Genomic DNA, 26,876 nt, shown 5'->3' with positions numbered 1-26,876 from the left:
ACCACAAAGCAAAAATCTATAATAGACTTCCCAAAAATAATAAGCGCTGGCTTCTAGTCCCGGTTGCTCCTCTTCCAGTCCAGCTCTCTGCTGTGGCCCAGGAAGGCAGTGGAGGATGGCCCAAGTGCTTGGGCCCTGCACCCACATGGGAGACCAGGAGGAAGCACCTGGCTCCTGGCTTCGGATCCGCACAGCGTCAGCTGTAGCAGCAATTTGGGGAGTGAACCAATGGAAGGAAGACCTTTCTCTCTGTCTCTCTCTAACTGTCTAACTCTGTCTAAAAAAAAAGAATTTGTTTCTTACATACAGTCTTATTTGTGGCATAATGTTTTTCAGAATATTATAATCCTTTCATTTCTGTGTGGTTGTTAATGATGGCCCTTTAGTATCTGATTTTAGTAAGTTCTGTTTTCTATTTTTTCTATGAAGACTATCAATTTTCAGGATCTTAAATAGAAAATTTCTGGTTTTATCAATTTTTGGTTTATAGTTCATTGACACCTTTCTAAGCTCTGTTATTTCCTTTCTTTGGCTTGTTTGACTTAGTTTGCGCTTCTTTTTTTTTTTTTACTTTCTTAAGGCATAAACTTAAGTTGTTAATCTGAGACATTTCTTCTCTTACACTCTACATAATGAATGCTACGAACTTCCTTATGAGCGTTGCTTCAGGCTCATCATATAAATATTGATAGTCTGTTTCACACTTTTATTTACTTCAAAGCACTTTTGAACTTCCCTTCTGATTTTTCTGACTCATGCATTACTCATACATGGGTCACTTACTTTCCAAAAATGTGTGGATATCCCAGATGTGTTCTGCTGTTGATACCTCTTTTCATTCCATTGTCATTGGAAAGAATATTTTTAATCATTCCACTCCCATGAAATTTTTATTACCTACTATGGTTTATCCTGGAGAATTTTCACATGCTATTGAAAAGAATGTGCATTCCACAGTCATTAAGTGTTCTATCTGTGCTTCAGCTCCCTGCTAACGCACCTGGGAAACAGCGGGAGATGGCCCAAGTGCTTGGGCTTCTACCACCCTTTGGGAGACCTGGATGGAGTTCTATTCTCCTGGCTTCAGCCTAGCCCAGCCCTGGCCATTGTGACCATTTGGGAAGTGAACCAGCAGATGGAAGAGTTCCCTCTGTGTGTGTGTGTGTGTGTATATATATATATAACTCTTTCAAATAAAAATATACATATTTTGTTTTAATACAGCTATACCTGAAGAGAGAATTATAAAGTTTTATCTAGAAATAAAAATCAAAACACAAAATAAAATATCAAAACACCAAAGGAACTCAAGATCTTGATCAATAGTACGAGTAGAAACTAGATAGCATATATAAAAGTGTACTCTTAAGATATTATACCAGGAAGGATCAAACTATGTTTGGATGGGGCCAAATATATCAATATGAGCATACTCACTAAGACCTTAGGAGCAGTTCATGCTGCATTTCATACCTATGAAATAACATATATTTTACCACTGAGATCTAACAAATACTTCTTAAAATCAGTTATTTCTGATGGGTAGCCATCTTTTATGGTGATATGAATGGATCTGTGGTGGCTGCTCTTTGATTAGCAAGTCCATTGAAATGAGGTAGATAGCACCCTAGGGGAGTGTCTCTTGAGAAGGGGAGGCTGGCTCTCTTTGATGAAATTCCTCATAACTTAGTCACAGTATATACTCTGAGTTATTCCCCAAGCATTCCTGAGACCTGTGCCCATCTACTGACTGCATCTCCTTCAAAGTGGGTCTACAACGTATGGTGGCCTCTTTGGACACGTCAGCTGCTGCAATTCCGATCCTGGTAGGGGTGGTTCTGAAATGTGTGGTACAAAGACACTTCCCCAGGGGCAGAATTTAAGAAGTTATTTCAGGTTATTCACTTTGAAGACATACATATCTGTAGTTCAGATTTATATGGATTCATATAGCTCATAGTCCAATAGCTCAATAGTAGCTAGGATCTAGAAAAGAGTAAGACTGGAAAATTGGCAACAAAAGGGTTGGTATAGATATTTTGAATAGAATTCTAGGAATAGGTATAGAATGATGTTTAAAGATGTTTAACAGAGGATAGGACATTAGAGGGAAGAAAACAAGTGCAGTTTGGGTAATTTACTCCTTTGCTTCTTTGCAGTAAGCTGTGAATTAGCTATTAACGCCTAGGGTCACAACTCCTGTGAGGCTAACATTTTCCTGCCAGGTTCTAGCGATAGTCTCTAGGATGCTTCAACACTCTCCACATTTTCATGGCCCCATGACTCACCTCTAGTATCCTGTAGTCTCTCTCTCTCTCTCTCTCTCTCTCTTTTTTTTTTTTTTAATTTGACAGGCAGAGTTAGACAGTGAGAGAGAGAGAGACAGAGAGAAAGGTCTTCCTTCTGTTGGTTCACCCCCCAGATGGCCACCACGGCTGGCGGGCTACACCAATCTGAAGCCAGGAGCCAGGTGCTTCCTCCTGGTCTCCCATGCAGGTGCAGGGGCCCAAGGACTTGGGCCATCCTCCACTACCTTCCCAGGCCACAGCAGAGAGCTGGACTGGAAGAGGAGCAACCGGGACTAGAACCCGACGCCCATATGGGATGCTGGCGCCACAGGCGGAGGATTAACCAAGTGAGCCACAGCGCCAGCCATCATGTAGTCTCTTGTCTGCATTACAGCTGGGGTCATGGATGTAGGGGAAATTATCTCCTAGAGGAGATTTTCATTTTACTACCCCAGCATCTAGAAAGATGTCTATTCACAGCGGGTTTTCCACAAACGTTTCAGGAAATAACACACCTACTGACCACTTCCCGTTAGTGATTTTTTGCTAAAGTCTATTATGACTAATTTAATATAGTTCAATCAGCATTTTGTCCTTTTATTTGTAATTCATTAAAGAATGAAAAAGAATCGTAAATAGAGGCAAAAAGTAAGCAAAGAGTATCATTATGAGCACGGACATCCAAGATAATTAACATTAAAATGTGTTAAAACAATAAGAGGGGGGCTGGCACTGTGGTGCAGCAGGTTAAAGCCCCGGCCTGAAGCACCGGCATCCCATTTGGGCGCTGGTTCTAGTCCTGGCTGCTCCACTTCCAATCCAGCTCTCTGCTATGGCCTGGGATAGCAGTAGAAGAGGCCCAAGTCCTTGGGCCCCTGCACCCACATGGGAGACCCGGAAGAAATTCCTGGCTCCTTGCTTCGGATTGGCACAGCTCCAGCTGTTGAGGCCATCTGGGGAGTGAACCAGCGAATGGAAGACCTTTCTCTCTGTCTCTACCTCTCTATGTAACTCTTTCAAATAAATAAAAAATAAATTTAAAAAAATAAGAGAATTCAGCCAGAAGCAATGTCACCATAAAAATACCAACTCTCTGTAGGCGTACACCTGCAGCCATGACCCTCCTTAGGAACCCATCCCTGGCTCAGGGGGCACCAAGCCCCGGGCTCTCCAGTTAGTGGATCAAGTGGCTACAAAGAGGTAGGTTGAAAACACATAAATTTATAAAGTAAATTGAAGGTTCTATCATTTCAGTCCTAAAACCTTCAGTAACCGTGACTTTTTTTAAAAAATCAATTTTCCAACATAACTCCAAGAGTTCTTTTGCACTTCACAAAAATAATGGAAATTTTCCTTCTCAACACCCAATATACATTCAGTCTACCCAATTGTCTCCAAAAGCCTTGAGGTGTAGATGCTGTTATTTCGGGGGAGCCACGCTCTGCATTCTGGCAGTGGAGTTCAAATTTAACTCTTAACTTGCTGCGACTCCTGCAGAGTCTTGTCTATCACACTTTTGAGAACTTCATCCTGGGTCCCGCCGCGGTGGTGGCGGTCACAACACAGCACAGCACAGCGCCCACAGTGCACTGTCCTGTGGCACCCCAGCACACAACGCATCCACAGCGCACGGCGCACCCCAGCACACGACACAGCGCAGCACAAGGCGCACCCACAGCGCCCATGGCCCAACCACAGCGCGCGGCGTGCCGCAGCACAGCCCAGGGCACACCCACAGCGCGCACAGAGAACCACAGCGCACCAGAGCGCTGCACGGCCCAACCACAGCGCGCGGCGTGCCGCAGCACAGCCCAGGGCACACCCACAGCGCGCACAGAGAACCACAGCGCACCAGAGCGCTGCACGGCCCAACCACAGCCCGTGGCGCGGCGCAGCACAGCCCAGGGCACACCCACAGCGCGCACAGAGAACCACAGCGCACCAGAGCGCGCACGGCCCAACCACAGGCCGTGGCGCGGCACGGCGCAGCACAGCACAAGGCGTGTCCTCAGCGCACCACAGCCCACGCACTCCGCCTTAGCAGCGGGGGGACCTCCGCCGCCGTCACAGCCCCTGCTCTCCCCTTGATGGTCCTCCCTTGGCTCGCACCGCGGCCAATCGATGGCGCGAAGAACAGATCGCTGATTTCAAGGAAACTTTCGCCCTAGTCGATTAAAGAGGGTCATGACACCATCACAACAGAGGAACTTGGAGCTGTCATGAGGTCACGGGGTCAGAACCCAACAGAAGCTGAACTGCCGGATAGGATCGCCGCAGCGGCACCACTGACCTCCCAGAATTCTTGACTAGGATGGCCAGAAAGACGAAAACTAGTAAAGAGGAGACTCCTGACGCATTCCCCAGTCTAGGACAGGAATGGAAACAGTTGTATCAGCGCAGCAGACACTACAATGGCCAGAGACGCACATGTGGACGGAGACGGACACGTCAACCATGAGCCCCTGTGACTACAAAATGAATACCTGCTTTCAACTCCCTTGCCCCTCTAAAAGAATCAAACCGAATGTTTTACTTGAGTCGGGGGGGGGGGGGGGGGGGCGGGGGGTAGGGGGTAGGGAAAGCTTATTCATTCTCTTTCTATATAGCAAAAGTGAATTTCGGGGCCGGCGCTGTGGCGCAGTGGGTTAACGTGCTGGCCTGAAGCACTGGCATCCCATATGGACGCCGGTTCGAATCCCGGCTGCTCCACTTCCGATCCAGCTCTCTGCTATGGCCTGGGAAAGCAGTGGAAGATGGCCCAAGTGCTTGGGCCCCTGCACCCACTTGGGAGACCCGGAAGAAGCTCCTGGCTCCTGGCTTCAGATCAGCACAGCTCCGGCCTTTGCAGCCAATTGGGGAGTGAACTTCTCTCTCTGCCCCTCCTTCTCTCTCTGCGTAACTCTGACTTTCAAATAAATAAATAAATCTTTTTTAAAAAAAGTGAATTTCAGAAGTACCTCTGTCCACACACACACACACACAATCCGCACGTTTTGGTTGCCGGTCCTGCCCCCTGAAGATCAAGCTACACGGCCGAATGCACTATAAATACTCGATTACCTCAATGACAAGGAAGCACTTAGTGGACTCCCTCGGGTTCCATTTGCTGGTTAGTAACACGCTGTGTGGGCTGACCTGTCAGGTACGCAGCTTGAAGATTTGGGCACTCAGGCGTCTGTATTGAAGAACCAAAGTGACTCCATTTTAAAACAATTAAAAAAAACAGCCTCCGTTTCCCATAGCAGACCCAGGTCCTTGTAAAAGCAGGAATTCAGGCATTCCGGAGGTATCAAAGCTTACCAGGAACAGCTAGCTCGGTAGACCAAGGACAGCACAGTAGAGATTGCTGAACAAAGTAACTCCCTGTGCCCAGAGCTTCCATGCTGTGAGCCCCCGCTGTAACTCCCTGTACCCAAAGCTTCCATGCTGTATGTAAGTCTTTTTTCCTGCTGATGTAGCCCTTTCTTCCTTTAAAAACTCTCCCAAACAAAGACTGGGGCCTCCTCACTCCTTCCTCCGCTGTGCCGGTTGGTTGGATGGGGTCCCTGTCGCGGCTTGTACTCCCAAATAAACCTTGCTTTTGCAGTTCGGTGTGATCGACTCTCTGGGGGTCTCTGCGGGGATCTAACGATCTGGACACAACATATTTTTTGGTGCCCAACAAAACCTTTCTGGAGCATGACTTTGGCGTTGGCAGAATGGGCTGCGGCCGTGAACTCCCGAACTCCTGCAGGACCATCAACATGGCCGCCTAACACACTACACCATCCTGGGCCCTAGCTGGTCAGGCCTCCGCCAGCTGCGCCCCATCCCTTGTGGACGCTAGTTTGAGCTCCCGCTGCTCCACTTCCCATCCAGCTCCCTGCTAAAGACCTTGTGGCCATCTGGGGAGTGAACCGCCGGATGGAACCTCTGGAACTCTGCCTTTCCAATAAGTAAAATAAAAAATAGTGAAACTACAATTTACGTCCATTCCAAAAATTGTAAATGCTAGTCTCTAATTTTTTCCCCCCAATAAAAAGACCATTAGCTTCAAAAAAAAAAACAAAACAAAACTTCGTCCTCGGGCATGGAAATGGCGAGACTCGCCTGCAAGAGTGGTCGCAGAGGCTGACGGGAAATGTAGTCTTGAAGCGGTCGGGTGAACCGCGCTGCACTCTGGGAAGGGGGCTCCGGACGTTTTCTGCGCATGTGCAGCTGCTGCCCCGCCTTCCCGCTGGCGTCCTGGGATCCCGGGAAGCGGCTTGCCAGCCTCGGGGTCAGGTCGGAAAGTAGAGGGGGTGCACCTGGGGTAACAGCGCTGGGGACCAGACGGGAGGAATGCTCTCGCGCCCCGGAGGGGAAGCGGGAAATCGCTGCGATTCCCTTCTCGCCCCCGGGCCCTTCGCTGGGGCGGGGGGAGTCGGGGCCGGCAGAGGCCGGTGCGCAGGGACCGAGCCCCGCAGTCCCGTGGAGCGCGCAGGTGGGGCTGAGCTCCGGGCGGACCTGGGTGTGCGAGGCCCGTGAGCCCGGCGCCTGAGGCACGAGGGGAAAACCCACTATACCCGTGCCGCAGGCGCGGGCGGTGGGTCTGCCGCGAGACCCCGAGGTCTGGAGTCGGACAGATGGGTCCCAGCTCTGTCCCCCGCGAGCAGCGCCGAGAGGGGCCTGGGCAAGACCCTGCTTTCTCCTCGGAGGATGAGCCTGCTCCGTGGCGCTGTTTGGAAACTGAGGTTGAAGTCATCGCCTGCGAAGCAGAGAGCGAAGCGCAGGTTCTTGAGCCCTGAGTGACGTGCCGAGGCCACAGGCTGGCCGAGAGGGAGCTCTGACTCGGGCAGGTGTGCCAGCGATGCCGCCTTCACGGCACCACGCAGGGATGCGAAGGGAAGTGCACGGAGAGGGGCCCGCGGGTGTCCCCTCAGAGCCTGTGCGTCCCCCTTCTGCACTCGTCAGGCTGTCTGTACGTGTGATAGAACGAATTCCAAAAGTCGGGTCTTTGCCCTTAAAGGGAGCCTGATTCTCAGGTCCAGGGACCAGCTCTTTGAAATCAAGTAATCCCCAGGCGAGATGAGGAGGTCCCTGGAGCAGGACCCCCACTGAGCTCAGGCCTCTCTCCAGAGCTGCAGAGCAGACACAGAAAAGCCTGGGAAAGAGCAGGTCCTAGTTTTGCGTGGTCAGAAGCAGTTCCTCATGCTCCTGCCCAGAGTGAGCCAGACCTGGGGACAACCGCAACTCACGCCAGACGGTGTGGCAGTGGGAGGCTGGCCATCTTTGAGATGAGCAAAGTGAGCTGGCCAGGCCAGGCACAGGCTGCCTGGGAGAGGACACTTCGCTGTAGAGCTTGGTCAGGGAGAGGGTGGAAATTCTGTCTTAGCTTTTCCCTTGTTCTCCACATTCCACAGACGCTGGGCTACTCTCACACAGGTCCATCACCATGTGTGACACTAATGATACGATCCCGGCTGCACAGGATTCCAGAATGATGGTTCCCAAAGGGTTTTCCAAAGTTAGCTACTTCGGGCTGCTTTGAAAGCTTCAAAGACATTAGGCGTGAAAGGTGCAGTGACTCTCCCGGGATACTTGGTTTGTGACAGAACCAGGAGGAAGACGCCGTGGTTCATCCTCTCGTAGGTGAGTCTCCAAAAGCATCTTTTCAGGAGGGCCTTTGGAGGGAAGTATTTGGTGTAGTGGTTAAGATGCTGCTTGGGATACCTGCAATCCCATATTGGAGTCTGTGGGTTCAAGTCCCGGCTCCGCCTCTGATTCCAGCTTTTTGCAGATACACACTCTGAGAGGTGGAGTGGCTGCCTGATGATAATGATAGTGGTAAATGATTGTGTACCTAGGCCCCCACCACCCATGTGGGAAACCTAGATTCAATTCCAGGCTCCTGGCTTCAGCCTAGCCCAGCCCCTGCTATTGCAGGCTTTTGGGGAGTAAGCCAGGGGATGGAAGACCCCTCTCTTCCCTCTCTCTCCCCCCCTCCCTCCCTTCCTCCCCCCCCCTCTTCCTTTCAAATAAAATATGATTTTAGAAAACTGAGAAAAAGCAACTTTTGAGAAATATATCCAGTTGTAGCTGATCTTTACTAGGCTTTCTGTGAACAAACATTATTACCAAGAAAAATGAATAGGTGACACAGTATTTTTCTGCCAAGGCAACTTTAATCAAAGAATAGTTAGTGTCTTACCCTTTGGTGAATTTTAATTCAACTAATCTCCTGAGGTCTTTATTTCTCTGTGTTAGAAGGACATGTGCATTTTTGTTAAATCAGTTGAGAAAAGTTTATATTTCAATAAAATAAGCAGCAAGTTTAACCCCCAGGATCATTTCAGGCTGGCACAGGGACAGGTGGTGCCACCTTGCACCTGATCCTTTTTATGTCTTTCCAAGGCCAAAAAGGGGCCTATCCCCTTAGGGAGTCCTCTCCCCAGCCGGTTGTTGAGATTCAGAGTGCTTTATCAGGGAGCAGTGAGGCAGGCAGATCTCATAACCCCATCCTCTTTCTTTGTCCCCAGCTGAGCCTTCACGGTTCTCTGCAGCGTCCCAAAAGCCACAGATGATGAACACATCTCAGGTGAGCTCTATTTATCCCTCACTTTGTGTTGTAATGCATTTATGAGGTTTAGAAGGACTCGTGCATTACATGTAAAAGGGGAAATGGACCAAGTCAAGTTTTCTTGACTCCCTAGAAGGAAGATAGTCAGAGCTTTCCCATGAACTCTGATTCGTGCTCTTGGTGTTTGGTAGGTAACCTTTGTCCAGGTAAACAGGTTCCCTAAAGTTACCAGGTCACTAAGATTTCAAGTTAGCCATGAATGTGCATTGAATTATATTGAATAACTTTTGTTTATCCATCAGAATAGAGCTATGGCTATTTCCTTTCATCTGTAACTATTTTGGATAAGGTAAATGATTTTTTAATGTTGAATCCCCATGTAGACCTAAGTTGCTAATAAGTGTAGTAAATTGCTTCTTACATATTTCCCTAGGATGTTTGCTTATCCTTTACTTAGGATTCTTATTTCTGTATTCACAAGTTAGACTAGGCTATACCCATTTTCCTGTCCAACTGTGATATCATATATGATCGTTACAATCTCATAAAAGGAAAGGGGGTACTTTTTTCTCCTCTTTTCTAAATTTACAAAAATTAGAAAATTGTGTTATATGTAAATTATGTGATGCTTATCAACTTGGGCCTTCTGAGAATTTTTATGTGACAATTTTGATTTCTAATCAATTTACTTTTTTTTTTTTTTTTAATTTGACAGGTAGAGTTATAGACAGAGAGAGAGAGAGAGAGAGAGAAAGGTCTTCCTTCTGTTGGTTCACTCCCGAAATGGCCACTACGGCTGGCGCTGTACCAATCCGAAGCCAGGAGCCAGGTGCTTCTTCCTGGTCTCCCATGCAGGTGGAGGGGCCCAAGCACCTGGGCCATCCTCCACTGCCTTCCCCGGCCACAGCAGAGAGCTGGACTGGAAGAGGAGCAACCAGGACAGAATCCGGCATCCATACAGAATACCAGCACTGCAGGTGGAGGCTTAACCAAGTGAGCCATGGCACTGGCCCCTCTAATCAATTTGCTAACCAATTAATTACCATAAACCTACATTGAATTATATTTTTCATTATATTATTTTTTTCATATTTTTGTAGAAAAATACTTTTTATTCTTAAATGTGTTTTTATGAACTTCATAATATTTTCTTAGGATCTCGAAATTACTACTGCTTTTGCAACATCAAAAATTCCTTTTCTGGGGCATGTGTTTGGCCTAGCAGTTAAGATGCTCATTAGGACACCCACTTCCCACCCGGGAGTGTCTTGTTTCAATTCCCAACTCCAGCTTCTGATACAAGATTCCTGCTCAACAGTATTGCCCAGTTGTTCTTATCGAATACTGCCTTACCCTGCAACTCCAGAATTTGTTCAAATTTTCCAGCCTCGTGGGATGTTTCCCTCACTTCCTCTTTTGTCATACATTTATAGTATGTTGTGTCTTTTTTTTTTTTTTTTTTAAACCTAAGTGCATTTTTGGAGGCAGGAGATACAATGTGTGTGCTCAGTCTATTATCCAGAACCAAAAGAAGCATTTTGCTTGCAGTTCTCTCTTCTCGTAAGCTAATCTCTCTGGTTTCTCTTTCTTTTCTTTTTTTTTCTTTCTTTTTTTTTTTAGATTTTATTTATTTGAGAGGTAGAGTTAAAGAGAGTGAGAGGGAGAAGCAAAGAGAAAGGTCTTCCATCTGCTGGTTTACTCCCCAAATGGCTGCAACAGCTGGAACTGTTGGGAACTCTGGGTCTCCTACCAACTGCAGGGGCCCAAGCGCCTGGGCTATCCTGTACCGCTTTCCCAGGCCATAGCAGAGAGCTGAATCAGAAGAGAAGCAGGTGGGACTAGAACCAGCGTCCATATGGGATGCCGGCGCCACAGACAGAGGATTAACCTACTGCGCCACAGCACTGGCCCCTCTGGTTTCTCTTTCTCTTAGAAATGGTTTTTTCAGCTTTCATGTCCTATTCTTCTTTGGCTTATCTGTTAGTATTGCTATTCTCTTGAATTCAGTATTTGATCCTTTTCTCTCTTCAGTTTCTGTACCCTTTCTGAGCCAACTCCTTCTCTCTGATGAATTCAGTTACCATCTTAATGACTACTGTTTCTTAGATCCTTATTTTCATTTTCTACTTCCCTTTGTTCCAAAATCATGTGACCAAAAGTGGACAGATAAGTATATCTGTGCAAGAGTACCTCCAAAAACTATCAGAAAAATAGCATTCAAAGATGGTTTTCTGGGTGTAAAATTTTTTTGGAAATGCGTGCATAGTTCCTCCATACCATTTCCATGAATTTTTCAAGACCCCTTGTGTGTTCTGCAGGCATTTTGAGCCTTGCTCAACCTTTTGCTCTTACCATATTTTCAGTTTCTGTGTGTGGTATCAGTATCTACCTAGTTGTCCACGCAGTGTCATGTGTAGCTGCCCCAGAAAACAATAACGAATCTTGTTTTCTAGAGATTACCTTCTCACTCTTTATTTCTGTTGCTTTTCCTTAACACAGGTCATATCTTAAATTGGGTCTTTTGCTGCTGAAGTCCACATTTCATGTAGTGCAATGATACCTAATTTGGGGTGATTATGCTCCCCAGAAGTTATCTGATAATGTTTTTGAGATATTTTGTTGAAACTAGCTTTGAATGGTAAGAAGACAGGGATACCACTAAGTATATTAAAATGCTCAAGATTGTTCTCATGAAAAAGCATTATCTGGTCTACAAAGTCAGTAGTGCCAAGTTTAAGAAACCATGTTCTGTAAGTCTGACTGGGTGACATGGTTCCCATTGCCCCAACACAGATCTCTAGGTTGGAGTGTGTGCTGTACAGAGTGCTCAGGGTATTTCAGTGGTGTATGGAAAATCTATTTAAAATAATTTTACCTAAAAATGAGGCACATTAAGTGACAGTGTATGGTTGTAATCTAAAAACAAATACAGGGGCCAGCATTGTGGCACTGCAGGCTAAGCCGCTGCCTGCAATACCAGCATCCAGTGAGTGCTGGTTCGAGTCCCAGCTGTTCCACTTCCCATCCAGCTCCTACTGATGTATCCGGGAAAGCAGTGGAAAATGGCTTGGGCCCCTGTCACTCATGTGGGAGACCTCAATAGAATTCCAGGCTCCTGGCTTTGGCCTGCCCTGGCACCAGCCATTGAGGCCACTTAGGGACTGAACCGTGGATAGAAGATCTCTCTCCCTCTCCCTCTCTCCATCAGTCTGCCTTTCAAATAAAAAAATTTTTTAAAAAGTACAGCCCGCGCCACGGCTCAAAAGGCTAATCCTCCTCCTGCGGCGCAGGCACCCCGGGTTCTAGTCCCGGTCGGGGCACTGATCCTGTCCCGGTTGCCCCTCTTCCAGGCCAGCTCTCTGCTGTGGCCCGGGAGTGCAGTGGAGGATGGCCCAAGTCCTTGGGCTCTGCACCCCATGGGAGACCAGGAGAAGCACCTGGCTCCTGGCTTCGGATCAGCGCAGTGCGCCGGCCGCAGCAGCCATTGTGGCGTGAACCAACAGAAAAAAGGAAGACCTTTCTCTCTGTCTCTCTCTCTCACTATGCACTCTGCCTGTCAAAAAAATAAATAGGCCGGCGCCGCGGCTCACTAGGCTAATCCTCCGCCTTGCGGCGCCAGCACACCGGGTTCTAGTCCCGGTCGGGGCACTGATCCTGTCCCGGTTGCCCCTCTTCCAGGCCAGCTCTCTCCTGTGGCCAGGGAGTGCAGTGGAGGATGGCCCAAGTTCTTGGGCCCTGCACCCCTTGGGAGACCAGGATAAGCACCTGGCTCCTGCCATCGGAACAGCGTGGTGCGCCAGCCGCAGCACGCCTACCGCGGCGGCCATTGGAGGGTGAACCAACGGCAAAAAGGAAGACCTTTCTCTCTGTCTCCCTCTGCTGTCCACTCTGCCTGTCAAAAATAAAAAAAAATAATAAAAAAAATTTTTAAATTAAATAAATAAATAAATAAAATAAGTCAAAGCATAAGAATGCTATTTGTGCTAAGTATGCATTCCCAAAGTATAAGACAGACCAAGGACTATGAGAGGCATCCTTTAAAGCATTTTGTTTCAAACTCCACTGTGAACATAATAAGAGTTTGTTTCCAAAAATAGTTTCCTGCTGCTGAGTAGAAGTTGTCAGGTTGATGAGAAATGTGCTGTTACAGGCATCAGTGTCATTCAAGGACGTGAGTGTGGAGTTCACCCCGGAGGAGTGGCAGCACGTGAGCCCAGCTCAGAGGACCCTGTACAGAGACGTGATGCTGGAGAACTACAGCCACCTCGTCTCACTGGGTGAGCAAACCTTACCATGCCATTCCCTCTATACCAAGGTTCATTTTTTTTTCCCTTTTTTAAATGTCAATCACTTCAGTTACAGAGGTTCAATGGAAAATTGAATTCAGCACCTTTCAGTCTACTAGTCAGTGGGTTTTGAAAAACCTTGTGTTCAGTTGATTTCCACCAACAAAATCAAGATTTGGAATATTTCTGTCACCCCAAAAAGATTCCTGGTAGCCCCTTGCAGTGAGGTCCCTGCTCCCGCCACCCTTTACCCTCTCACCCCACCATTGATTTGCTTCCTATTGTAGTAATTGTGCCTCTCCTCAAATTTCATACAAATGGAATCATAAACCATATACTCTTTTGGCTGCTTTTACTTAGCAAAGTGCTGTTGAGATATAGGTATGTGTTTATATCAGTAGTCCAGTCTTTTTATGCTGGATACTGCTTCTTTGTTTGCATATACCATTATTTTTTATTCTTTATCACCTAATGGATCTATCGGTTCTTTCTAGTTTGTGGCTATTATAAATAAAGACTCTATGGACGTTCACATACAAATCTTTGTGTCAACATATTTTCATTTCTTTTGCATAAATACCTAGGAGTGGACTTGCTAGATCTTTTAGTATATTTATATGTAACTTTATAAAGAAACTGACAAATCTTTTCATGCTGACTAAACTGTTGTTTATGCCCATAAGTAATATCTGTGTTCTTGTTGTCAATATTTGGTAAGTCTTATTTTAACCATTCTGCTTAGTATCTGGTTATATCTTCATGGGTTTTTTTTTTTTAAAGATTTATTTATTTGAAAGGCAGAATGACAGGGAATGAGAGACAGAGAGGGACATTTTCTAACTACTGATCACCCCCTAAATAACTGCAACAGCCAAGGCTAGGTTGGGTCAGAGCCAGGAGCCAGGAATTTTATCCAGGTCTCCCACATGAGTGGGCCAGCATCCACTGCTTTTCCAGACACATAGCAGGAAGCTGGATCAGAAGCAGAGCAGCCAGGACCTGAACCAGCATTCCATATGAAATGCCAGTGTTACAAACAGCAGCTTAACCCACTGTGCCACAATGCTGGCCCTTCTTGTTGGCTTTTAATCTAGTTTACTAGCAATGTTGAATTCCTTCCCATGTATTTTTGTATTTTTTAAATAATTTTATTTATTTGAAAAGTAGAGTTACAGACAGTGAGAGGAAAAGATAGAGGGAAAGGTCTTCCATCTGCTGGTTGACTCCCCAAATGGCCGCAATGGCCAGAGCTGAGCTAATCTGGAGTCAGGAGCTTCTTCTGGGTCTCCCAGGTGGGTACAGGGGCCCAAGTGCTTGGGCCATCTTCTACTGCTTTCCCAGGCCATAGCAGAGAGCTGGATCAGAAGAGAAGCAGCCAGGACTAGAACTGGCACCCATATGGGATGCTGGTGCTGCAGTTGGAGACTTAACCTACTGTGCCACAGCATTGGCCCCTTTTCTGGTGTATTTTAAAAAAAATTTTTTTATTTTATTTACGTGAAAAGCAGAGTTAGGAGTCTCCCATCCACTGGTTCACTCCCCAAATGTCCACAACTGGATCCACCCCAATCCAGGAACCAAGAATTCAGTCTAAGTCCCCATCTGGGTGGCAGGGATCCAGCTGCTTGAGCCTTCACTGCTGCATCCAGGTGGCACAATAGCAGGAAGCTGGAAGTGGAAGTGGAGCCAGGACTCCAGCTCAGCTCTACCAAACAGATGAGGGCGTCTGAAGTAGCATCTTAACTGCTGTGCCAAATGCCAACCCCCGATGTGTGTTTTAGCCGTTTATCGCTCTTTAGTAAAATGTCTAATCAAACCTTTAGCCATTTTTGTTTAGTTTTTTTTTTTCTGTTATTATTGAATTAAAATTCATACCTGTCTTACTTATATTTTGCAAACTCTATCCATCTGGCATAGAGACAACATTTTTACAAATATTTTGTTTGAAAAACTTTTTTAGGAGTGGGCATCTGGTGCAGGAGTTAGGGTGCCACTTAGGATTCCCGTATTCAAGTGCCTGGGTTCACGTCCAAGCTCTACTTCCAATTCCACTTCCTCTTATTGGGAAGCCTGGGAGGCAGCAGGTGATGGCTCGAGTGTTTGAATCTCTGTGACCTACATGAGAGCCCTAGATTGAGTTTCAGGCTCCTGACCTTGGCCTGTCCTAGCCCCTGGCTATTGCAGGTGTTCTGAGGCATGAACCAGCAAATGGGAAGTCTCCCTCTGTCTGTCTCTCTTTCAAATATAAATAAATAAATAAATAAATGTTAAAGTTATAGATTGACATAATTATACAAGTTTATGGAGTATAGTGTAATACTTCAATACATGTATACATTGTGTATTGATCAAGTAATAAGCATATTTGTCACCTCATATATCATTTCTTTGTGGTAAAACATTCAAAAATTCTTACTTTTAGGTATTTTGTGGCATATAGTACATTATTATTGACATATTCACCCTGCTGTATAGAACTTCAGACCTTACTCCTCTTATCTAACTGTAACTTTGTATTTGTTGACCAGCCCCATCCCTACTTCAACCTCACCAACCTTGTAACCTTAAATCTCTACTCTCTACTTCTGAGACAGATGTCTTTAGATTCCACCTGTAAATGAGATCCTGTAGTATTTGTATTTCTGTACCTAGCTTATTTCACTTAAGATAAGCTACTCCAAGTCCATCCACACTGTTGCAAGTGATATATATATATATAATATAATGTTTATATATATATATATCTTTCATATATAAGTGATATATATATTATATATAATGTTTATATATATCTTTTATCTTTTATATATAAGTGATAAATATATATATATATATATATATATGCTTTTATGGCTCAGTAATGACCCATTGTGTATATATACCACATTTTCCTTATTCATTCATCTGTTGATGAACACTTAGGCTGATTTCCTATATTAGCTGTTGTGAATAATGCTGCAATAAACAAGGGTATGCAGATAGCTCTTCAAGATACTAGCTTCATTTCCTTTGGGCGATACTTAGTAGGATAACTGAGTCTTATGATAGTTCTATCTTTGATTTTTTTAAAGAGTATTTATTTAAAGGCAGAGTTACAGAGAGGCAGAGGCAGAGAGAGAGGTCTTCCATCTGCTGGTTCACTCCCCAAATAGCCACAATGGCTGGAGCTGGGCGTATCCGAAGCCAGGAGCCAGAAGCTTCTTCTGGGTCCCCCACTCAGGTATAGGGACCAAGGACTTGGGCCATCTTCTGCTGCTTTCCCAGGCCATAATAGAGACTGGATTGGAAGTAGAACAACTGGGACTTGAACCGTCGCCCACATGGGATGCCGGCACTGCAGGAGGCAGTTTTACCTACTCTGCCAAGACACTGGCCCCTATCTTTAATTTTTTGAAGAACCTCTATACTGCTCTCCATAATAACTGCACTAATTAATATTCTCCCCGGTAGTGAATAATGGTTCCCTTTTCTACACATCTTCCCCAACACTTGGTGTTTTCTGTATTTTTGATAGAAGTCATTCTAACTAAAATGAGGTGATATCTTATTTTTTTATTTGCATTTCACTAGTGGGTAATGAAAATGAGCACTGTTTAGTACCTATTATTCACTTTTATGTCTTGTTTTGAGAAATCTTTATTCAAGTCATTTGCCCATTTTTTTTTTATTTTTTATTTTTTTATTTTTTTGACAGGCAGAGTGGATAGTGAGAGAGAGAGACAGAGAGAAAGGTCTTCCTTTGCCGTTGGTTCACCCTCCAATGGCCACCGTGGCCGGCACACCGCGCTGATCTGAAGCCAGGAGCCAGGTACTTCTCCTGGTCTCCCATGGGGTGCAGGGCCCGAGCAGTTGGGCCATCCTCCACTGCACTCCCGGGCCATAGCAGAGAGCTGGCCTGGAAGAGGGGCAACCGGGACAGAATCCGGCGCCCCGACCTGGACTAGAACCCGGTGTGCCGGCGCTGCTAGGCAGAGGATTAGCCTGTTGAGCCACGGCGCCGGCCTAATTTGCCCATTTTTTAAATCAGCTTTTTAAAAATTTTTTTTGCTGATGAGATGTTTGAATTCTTTTATATATATCCTGGGTATTAACCCCTTATCAGATGTATGGGTTGCAAATATTTTTTCTCATTTCAGTATGTTGTCTCTTCATTCTCTTGATTGTTTTCTTTGCTAGTCAGAAGCTTTTCAGGTTGACATAATCCAGTTTGTCTTTCTTTTGGTGTCTATTCTTTTGAGATCTTATAAAAAAAAAATCCTTACCCAGTGCAAAGCCATGAAGCATTTCACCTGTTTTCTTCTAGTACTTTTATAGTTCAGCATCTTATATTTAAGTCTTTGGTCTGGTTTGAGTTGGTTCTTGTGTATAGGGAGAGATGTGGACATCCGATTTTCCTAGCATTATGTATTGAAAAGACTGTCCTTTCCCAAGTGTGTTCTTGTCATCTTTGTCAAAAATCAGTTGGCTATAGATGTGAGGATTTATTTCTGGGCCTTCCTTGCCATTGATCTATGTGTCTGTTTTTGTGTCAATAGCATGCTGTTTTCTATTGCATTACAGTGTATTTTGAGATCAGGTATTGTGATGCTACCATCTCCCCACCCACCTCCACCCCCAGGATTACTTTAGCTATTCAGGGTCTCTTCTGATTCTGTACATATTTAAGGATTTTTTTCCCTACAACTGTGAAAAAAGTAATCAGCTTAATGATAGGAATTTCTGAATCTGTAGATTGCTGTGGGTAATTTGGACATTTTAATAATATTATTCTTCCAGTCTGTGAGTATGGGATGTTTTTCCAGGTATTTGTGTCCTCTCCAATTTCTTTCATCAGTGTTTTATAGTTTTTAGAGTAGAAACCTCCTTGTTTAAATTATTCCTAGGAATTTTATTATTTTGAAGCTATTGTAAAAGGTATTCCTTTCTTGATTTCTTTTTTAGATAGTTCACCATGGCATATAGAAACACCTTGATTTTTTAATGCCGATTTTGTATCCTGAAATTTATGATTTCTTTAAATTTTTTTTAGATTCTTTTGGTGGGATCTTCAGGTTTTCTATAAATTAGATCATCGTGTCTGTGACACGACAATTTTATTTTTCCTTTCCAATATGGATGTTATCTTTCCCTTGCATAACTGTTCTCACTAAGACTTCCAGTACTATGTCAAGAGGCATCTGTGTCTTCCAGATTTCAGAGAAAAAGCTTTCTGCCTCTCTCCTGTCAGTATGCTGGCAGTCATTTTGTAATACATAGCCTTGATTGTGTCAAGGTACATTCCTTCTATACCTAATTTGTTGAGGGATTTTTATCATTTTGAATATCAAATGATTATGTGGTTGTTGTCCTTGATTCTGTTCATGTGTTTGATCACATTTATTGATTTGCATATATTGAACCATCCTTGCATCCCTGAGATGAATCCCACTTGATTATCATGAATGATCTTTTAAATGTGCCATTGAATTTGGTTTGCTAATATTTCTTTGAGAATTTGCACATCTGTATTCATTAGAGACATTAGCCTATAGTTTTCTTTAAAAAAAAAAAAAAAGATTTAGTTATTTGAAAGAGATCTTCAATCTACTGGTTCACTCGCCAGATGGGCACAATGGCTAGCACTGAGCTAGGCCAAAGCCAGTAGCTTCTTGTAGATCTCCCACATAGGTGGCAGGGGCCCAGACACCTGAGCCGCCTTCTGCTGCTTTTCCCAGGCCATTAGCAGGGAGCTGGATTGGAAATGGAGCAGCCAGTACTCAAATGAGCACTCACGTGGGATGTTGGTGTCACAGGCAATGGCATAATGTGCTCCACAACACAGACCCAAGAGCCTTCACATTTTTTGAGGCATGTGTTTATTACTACAAACGTTACCCCTTAGTATAGTTTTTGCTGTGTCCCTGAGATTTTGATGTGTTGTGTTTTCATTTTAGATTACCTTGAGAAATTATTTTATTTCTTCATTAATTCCTTCAGCAACATGTTGCTTAATTTCTTTGTATTAGCAGAGTTTCCACCCTTCTACCTGTTGCTGATTTCTAGTTTTATTCTATTGTGATCAGAAATTTACTTGATATGATTTTGATTTTTAAAAATTCGTTGGGACTTATTTTGTGGTCCAGTTTATGATCAGGAGAATGTGCAGTGTGCTGTTGGGAAGAATGTGTACTCTTCAGCTGTTGGCCAGAATGGTTTATAATTGTCTGTTAGATCTGTTTGACCTAAACTGCAGTTTAACTTTGATTTTCTGGCTCTATGGTCTGCCCAATGCTGAAAGTGGAGTGTTCTACAGATGGGAATTTGAATTTTTTGTTATATGTTGTTCAAATCTTCCATATATTTTTATGTGTTTGTTCGATCAGTTATTGAGAAATGAGCTGTACGTGTGACTTCGGTTATTTCAGTTTCATCAGGATTTGCTATTTTGAATAGGGTTGCAGGAAGGAGAGACATTTTAAGATGTCACATCCTTTGGATGAATTACTCCCTTTCTTATTATGTAGTAGGTCTCTCTATCTTAGACAGTATTGTCTTGACTGTTGGTTTTGTCATATGTCATTTCTTACTCTGTTGCTAGTGATTAATTTTTTTATTAAAAAAATGTTTTTAAGCTTATTTTTTAAAGATTGATTTGAAAGGCAGAGTTACAGAGAGGCAGAGAGAGAGAGATCTTCCATCTCCTGGTTTGCTCCCCAAATGGCCACAACAGCCAGAGCTGGGCCGATCTGAAGCCAGGAGCCAGGAGTTTCTTCCAGGTCTCCCACATTGGTATAATGGCCCAAGCACTTGGGCCATCTTCCGCTGCTTTTCCAGGTGCGTTAACAGGGAGCTGAATCAGAAGTGGAGCATCCAGGACTTGAACCAAAACCTATATGGGATGCCAGCACCACATTTTAAATATTTTGGGTCCTTTTTGGAATGTAGTTAAATTATTTAGAATTAGATTAGTCTTTTCAGGGTTTGCTTTAAGATATGTTATGTTGGATTCAGAGTTCACTTTAGTTTAGAACGAATTTGGCCTCTAGTCTAATAAGGCAATAAACTTCTGATTTTTCTACCTAATTGGTCATAAATTAGGAAGTTTTTCTACTGTGACTGGTGATTACATAAGCTTCCTACTTTTGTATATGCTTTGGTGACTTCCCAGCCTACTCTTTTTCGCTGGTTTTTTTCCTCCAGCTGTGAGTGGTTTTCTTTTCTTTTTTAAGATTGATTTACTGGGGCCAGCACTGTGGCACAGTGGGTTAGCGCCCTGGCCTGAAGCACCGGCGTCCCACATGGGCGCTGGTTCTAGTCCCAGCTGCTCCTCTTCTGATCCAGCTCTCTGCTATGGCCTGGGATAGCAGTAGAAGATGGCCCAAGTCCTTGGGCCCCTGCACCTGTGTGGGAGACCCGGAAGAAGCTCCTGGCTTCGGATCGGCAGAGCTTCAGCCGTTACAGCCAATTGGAGAGTGAACTATCGTTTGGAAGACCTCTCTCTCTCTCTGCTTCTCCTTTCTCTGTGTAACTCTGACTTTCAAATAAATAAATAAATAAATCTTAGAAAAAGAAAAAGAAAAAAGATTTATTTATTTGATAGGCAGAGGTATAGAAAGAGAGAGGCCGGCGCCGCGGCTCACTAGGCTAATCCTCTGCCTAGCGGCGCCGGCACACCGGGTTCTAGTCCCGGTCGGGGCACCAATCCTGTCCCGGTTGCCCCTCTTCCAGGCCAGCTCTCTGCTGTGGCCAGGGAGTGCAGTGGAGGATGGCCCAAGTGCTTGGGCCCTGCACCCCATGGGAGACCAGGAGAAGCACCTGGCTCCTGCCATTGGATCAGCACGGTGCGCCAGCCGCAGCGCGCCTACCGCGGCGGCCATTGGAGAGTGAACCAACGGTTAAAGGAAGACCTTTCTCTCTGTCTCTCTCTCACTGTCCACTCTGCCTGTCAAAAAAAAAAAAAAGAAAGAAAGAAAGAGAGAGAGAGAGAGATCTTCCATCCGGTGGTTGACTCTCTAAGTTCTGCAATGGCCAGGGTTGGATCAGGTAGAAGCCAGGAGCCAGGAGCTTCTTCTGGGCCTCCCACATGAGTGCAGGGCTCCAAGTACCTGGGCCATCTTCTACTGCTTTCTCAGGCACATCAGCAGGGAACTTGAGGGGAAGTGGAGCAGCCAGGTCTCAACCCATATGGGATGCTAGTGTTTTAAGCAGTAACTTTACCTGCTCCGCCTACGCCAAGCCCAAGTGATTTTCTTATGTGTGTGCACAATTCGCACACAGGAAACCCTGCTGCAGATCTCCAGAACACTGTATAAGTACAGCTCTTCCTTCTCTGATATTTTATCTCACAAATTCTAGTGTCCAACTTCTCTACACATATAATTCCATTGTTTCAACTCACTGAATCTGTCAGCCTGCTGTTTTGATGTTTGTTTTGAGGATTTTTGGTTTTTTTTTCTTGTTGTTGTTGATAATGATGTTATTTTTCTATGGGTTGGAAAATCTCACAGCAGTAACCTTATTTGTTATGAGCTTATCTCATTTGTTTCTCCATTCTCAAGGATCTCTGTCTGCACTACCTGTTGTGTAAAGTCTAAATAACATTTCATATATTTTGTGTAGTTTTTAAGGAGTAAATCAGTTTTTATTATGACCAGTTATGGAAGTCTTCATGAAATCTCTTGTTTGAAACCCAAGACATGTGTTTTAGAATGTAATGTTATTTAGACTTGCAATTCAAGGAGATTACTGTAGGCATAAGAAAATGGTTTTTGTTGTCACTTCCCCCAAAGATACAGTGAACAAACACCCTCAGTGTTTTGCTTCTGAAACTGTACCTTCTTTCACATTCAGAAATAGCAAAACCTATGCAGATAACTCAAGTCCTAAATTGCTTCTAATTTACAGGGTGTTGCTTTACAAAACCAGGACTTATCTTCATATTGGAACAAGGAGAAGATCCATGGTTGTTAGATAAAGAATTTCTAAGCAGGAGCTCCCCAGGTAAGTTACTGAATACTGTCAGAAAACTCACTCGTTCACTAGGAGGACTCACAAGACTTCGGGATATTAATGGCTCACATCTAACAGAAAAGATACAAAGCAAAATCAACCAAGCCAAAAAGTGGGGTGAAGGCCAGGGAAATCAGGTACAAGCTTCTGAGAGTTCAAAGGGAGATACTTGGTTTCCCCAGCAGTGAATAGTGACATATATGCATGTTGCCCACCCAGAGAGGCCGTGAGAGATTAGATACCAGGGTTTTCTTGTGGGCTGCTCATCTAGCATGTACCTTCCATCTAGCATGTACCCAAATGCCACTTGGAAATACTTTATTGCTGGGAAACTAAAACAGAAATTAAGAAATCAAATACATAATAGGGCATAATGATTTGAGGAAGCTTTAAAAAGTTCGTGGAAAGCAGAATTAAAAGATACATTTATTTGGTGCAAAGCTGTTTTGAGGGATTGGCATTGTGGCATAACAGGTTAAGCTGCTGCCTGTGACACCAGCATCCCGTTCAGGTGCTGGTTCGAGTCCTGACTACTCAAATTCTGATTCAGTTCCCTGCTAATATGCCTGCAATAGCAGCGGAAGATGGCCCAAGTACTTGGGCTTCTGCACACATGTGGAAGATCCAGAAGAAGCTCCTGGCTTTGGCCTAACCCAGCCCTGGCCATTGTGGCCATTTGGTGAGTGAGCCAGCAGATGGAAGACTTCTCGTTTTGTCTCTCCTTCTCAAATAAATAATTAATTAATTTTTTAAAAAAGTTAAAACTATAAAACTCTTAGACTAAAACAGGCAGATAAATCTTCATGACCTTGAACAAAACTTAAAATAGATAAAATGGATTTTATCAAAGTTTAAAAAATAAATTTGAAGTCCATGCTGGTTTTTTCCAGAATACACATTTTTCCATGAACTTTTTGGCAAGCCCCTTCACCTGTGTCCATTCATGAGCACTGTTAAGCATTACATAGTACTTTTAATTTTCTCATTTTCAGAAGACTTTCATCCTGATGAATTGCCAGAGAAGAGCCCAGAAAACCAAGACAAATATTTGTGGCCGCTTTTATTCACCAACAAATCCTTGACTACAAGTCAAGAAATGCCATGTAATCTGGACATGAACCATCTTACTGCAAGGACTCCCTGTAAATGTGGTGTGGCAGGGGCTACTTACCTGGGTGCCAGCCCACTGGCCCCACACGACCACTGCTCAAGAGAAAAGGCTCATGAGCTTAACTTATGTGAGAAATGGCTCCTCAATATTAAGAACTGCAGAACTAATACTTGCAGGAAAGGTTTTGTTTATAATAAAAATTTAAAAGCCCTAAGTCTTAAAGAGCAAGTTATCCAGCATCAGAAAATTCAGAACTTGGGACAAGCTTGTAAATATAATGAAAGTGGAAAAGATTTCTTTGGAAAAACTGTCCTTATTACATCTCAAAGTGCCCACCGAAAAGTGGAATCTTATAAATTGAATAAACCTGGGGAAAACCAATGTGCTAAATCAACATTTATTGTCTCTCAGAGTATTCATCCAGAGAAGAGTCACTATGGATTTAGTGAAAATGGAAATAGTTTCAATAGGACCACTCAAAAAACTGACACAAAAGGGAAATCTTCCAGCCAAAAGTCACACATTGGAGATCATGAGAGAATTCATACAGAGGTGAAATACGGTGCATATGGGAAAAAGCTTAACCATGATTCTGCACTCCTGCTCCGTCAGGGAACTCACATATCAGATAAATCCTCTGAGGATAGCACATGTACAAAGATATCCACCTACCAGCCCACTTTTAATGTACATCAGCGAACTAACATAAGATCAAAACCCAATGAATGTAATGAATATGGAAAATGCTGCTCTTTGAATTCCTGTGTAATTCATACTCAGAAAAGTCCCTCAGGAGAGAAACCTTATGAATGTCATGAATGTGGGAAAGCTTTCAGTGAGAAGTCGCGCCTAAGGAAACATCAGAGAACCCACACCGGGGAGAAACCATATAAATGTGATGGATGTGAGAAAGCTTTCAGAGCCAAGTCAGGCCTAAGGATACATCAGAGAACTCACACAGGGGAGAAACCCTTTGAATGTAATGACTGTGGGAAATCCTTCAACTATAAGTCAATACTTATAGTACATCAGAGAACTCACACAGGGGAGAAACCCTTTGAATGTAATGACTGTGGGGAAGCTTTCAGTCAGAAGTCAAACCTCAGAGTGCATCACAGAACCCATACTGGGGAGAAGCCCTTTAAGTGTGATGAGTGTGGAAAAACTTTCAGACAGAAATCAAACCTCAGAGGACATCAGAGAACGCACACAGGGGAGAAGCCCTACAAATGTAGTGACTGTGGAAAAGCTTTCAGTGAGAAGTCAGACCTAAGAAAACATCAGAGAACTCACACAGGGGAGAAACCTTACCCTTGTAACCAGTGTGGGGAAGCTTTTAGTCAGAAAACAAACCTCAGAGGACATCAGAGAACGCACACAGGGGAGAAGCCCTACGAATGTAGTGACTGTGGAAAAGCTTTCAGTGAGAAGTCAGACCTAAGAAAACATCAGAGAACGCACACAGGGGAGAAACCTTATAAATGTGATAAATGTGTAAAAGCTTTCAGCCATAAATCAAGCCTTAGAGAACATCAGAAGTCCCACACAGAGAATTAACTCTATGAATGTAAAGAGTATGGGGAAGCTCTAACAATGGATATCAAGTGTGGGAGGCTTGTAAGGCAGGATGCCTACGTGCTGGAGTAGAGGTTGCTTGCATGCCTACGTGCTGGAGTAAAGGTTGTTTATGCGATCTCCCAGCAGTCTTAGATAAGTGTCTGTGCGAAGGCACTGATGTTTAACAAGGCCAGTTTCTGCGTAAGGCTTGTTTATTCTGAAGCTCCCTGCTTTTATGGGTTTATTGTACTGCTCTTTCGCTATGTTTAGACTTAAGATAATGTTTAACTATGTACTGGGACAGGGGATGGGTTTAGACTTAAGATAATGTTTAACTATGTACTGGGACAGGGGATAGGTATATAAGCAGTGGAAGAAATGTGTTTAGTGCCTCTCCGCCTACATCTGTATTGACAACCGAGTGGCGTCTCAATAAACCGTGATCGAAGAAGGATCTTCGTGCCTTTAATTCTGTGCCTTGCTGGTCAAGGCTCGCCGCAGCTGGTGCCGAAACCCGGGAACTCGAACCAGACGCGTAACATTGCACGACTGGAGAGGTAAGATCCAGAACTTCACACGGGAGACGGGTCGACGTCGAGGAAGGGTATGTTAGAAGAATTTCTCCTGGTTATTATCATTTTTGCCTTCTCTCTTATTATTGTTTTAATACTCGCTGTTATAGTTCTAAAGTTGTGTGCGGCCCAGAGTAAAAGGAAACAGTGCCTTTTAGAATCATAGATATGGGTACTACCAATAGTCATGAAAGTGAAAATTTCGTGGATCCCATACAAGCATTGTTAAAAGAAAGGGGATTAAAAGTTTCCACAAAAACAATAAAGACGATTTTAGAAGATATAGACAGGAAAGCCCCTTGGTTTGTTTACACTGGAGATATTAATTTGAAATGTTGGGAAAAATTAGGAAAGGATTTGGAGCAGGCTAAAGAAAAGGGGTCGCTTAGGGCAGGAACCTTTCCGTTTTGGAAATTGATACATTCCTGCTTACAAACTGGTAAAAATGTGGAAATTATCAAACAAGGGAGAAGAGCACTAGCTGACCAGCAGGATAGTTGGTCGGAACAAAGTATTACTGAGGAGAGGGAACATACCAAAAGAAAAGGCAAGGTAAAAGATGAGAGATCTCACAAGGAAATGAAGAAATTTTTGAGCTCAGAAAAAGAAAAACCTTCAGCACCTTTGTACCCCGCCTTAAGTGAGTTTGAGGATCTTAGATTGGCAGAAGAGGAGCAGTATGAAGAAAATTTGGATGATGATTTCACTGAGACTGAGGAACAGGGCGCAGATAATAAAGTTCAGGCTGCTAGCGTGCGCCCTCCCCCTTATGTTATGCACAGTAAAGGCAGCCATTTTATTAAAAGGGAAACGTGGGCCCAATTGGCATCAGCCTTCCCGGTATTTGAGGAACAACAGACTCAACGCCGATTTCATGAGCCTATACCATATAAACAGTTAAAAGATCTAGTGGAGGCCGCTCGCCAATTTGGTCCCAATGCCGCCTATACTTTAACTTTGTTAGGACGATTAACCACTAATGCTATGACACCTTCAGATTGGTTTGAGATTGCACGAGGCAGCCTCAGCACGGGACAATATCTCGATTACAGATCCATTGTTACCGATGCTGCACATACACAGGCTAGACAAAATGTGCGGGATGGTCAGCCGCATTGGACAGCAGATATGCTTTTAGGACAAGGACAATGGGCGGCTGATCAAACTCGCTACCCCCTTGAAGTATACAGACAGATTAATGACATATATCTCAGGGCTTGGAAGACTTTACCCAAAAGAGGTGAGGTCTCGGGGAATTTAACAAAAATTATTCAAGGGTCCAATGAGCCTTTTTCAGAGTTTGTGGGTAGAATGATGGAAGCAGCGGGAAAAATTTTTGGGGACGTGGAGAGTTCAATGCCCTTAATTCAGCAGCTTATATATGAGCAAGCTACTAAAGATTGCAAACGAGCCATAACTCCATGGAAAGGAAAAGGGCTAGAAGCCTGGTTGAAGGCATGTAGGGAAATTGGGGGACCATTAACTAATGCTGGGCTTGCTGCTGCTATTTTAACTGCAACAAAACGTAATAACAAT

General features: G+C 44.2%; 1 protein-coding gene across 3 annotated transcripts; it reads left to right on the top strand.

Moving 5' to 3' along the window:
- Window positions 1–6,483: 6,483 nt before the first annotated feature.
- Window positions 6,484–24,778, top strand: ZNF782 (zinc finger protein 782). Of its 3 annotated transcripts, none has more exons than XM_062208569.1 (6): window positions 6,484–6,551; window positions 7,670–7,898; window positions 8,786–8,844; window positions 12,977–13,103; window positions 21,996–22,091; window positions 23,093–24,778. In XM_062208569.1, the coding sequence occupies exons 3-6, from the start codon at window positions 8,827–8,829 to the stop codon at window positions 24,766–24,768; spliced, it is 1,917 nt and encodes a 638-aa protein (XP_062064553.1). In that variant the 5' UTR covers window positions 6,484–6,551; window positions 7,670–7,898; window positions 8,786–8,826; the 3' UTR covers window positions 24,769–24,778. The 3 variants fall into 3 exon arrangements, with proteins under 3 accessions (XP_062064553.1, XP_062064552.1, XP_062064554.1); XM_062208568.1 differs by lacking the exon at window positions 6,484–6,551 and adding an exon at window positions 6,601–7,105; XM_062208570.1 differs by lacking the exons at window positions 6,484–6,551; window positions 8,786–8,844 and adding an exon at window positions 6,603–7,105.
- The last annotated feature ends 2,098 nt before the right edge of the window (window positions 24,779–26,876 follow it).

Source organism: Lepus europaeus, chromosome 12 (genome assembly GCF_033115175.1).
Source record: "Lepus europaeus isolate LE1 chromosome 12, mLepTim1.pri, whole genome shotgun sequence".
NCBI classification, from domain to species: domain Eukaryota; kingdom Metazoa; phylum Chordata; class Mammalia; order Lagomorpha; family Leporidae; genus Lepus; species Lepus europaeus.
This window is presented reverse-complemented; position numbering and strand designations above follow the sequence as displayed.

Coding starts and splice junctions, on each gene's coding strand:
- ZNF782 (XM_062208569.1), top strand. Junction 13,104..21,995: donor CAGCCACCTCGTCTCACTGG/GTGAGCAAACCT, acceptor TCTAATTTACAG/GGTGTTGCTTTACAAAACCA. Junction 22,092..23,092: donor TCTAAGCAGGAGCTCCCCAG/GTAAGTTACTGA, acceptor TCTCATTTTCAG/AAGACTTTCATCCTGATGAA.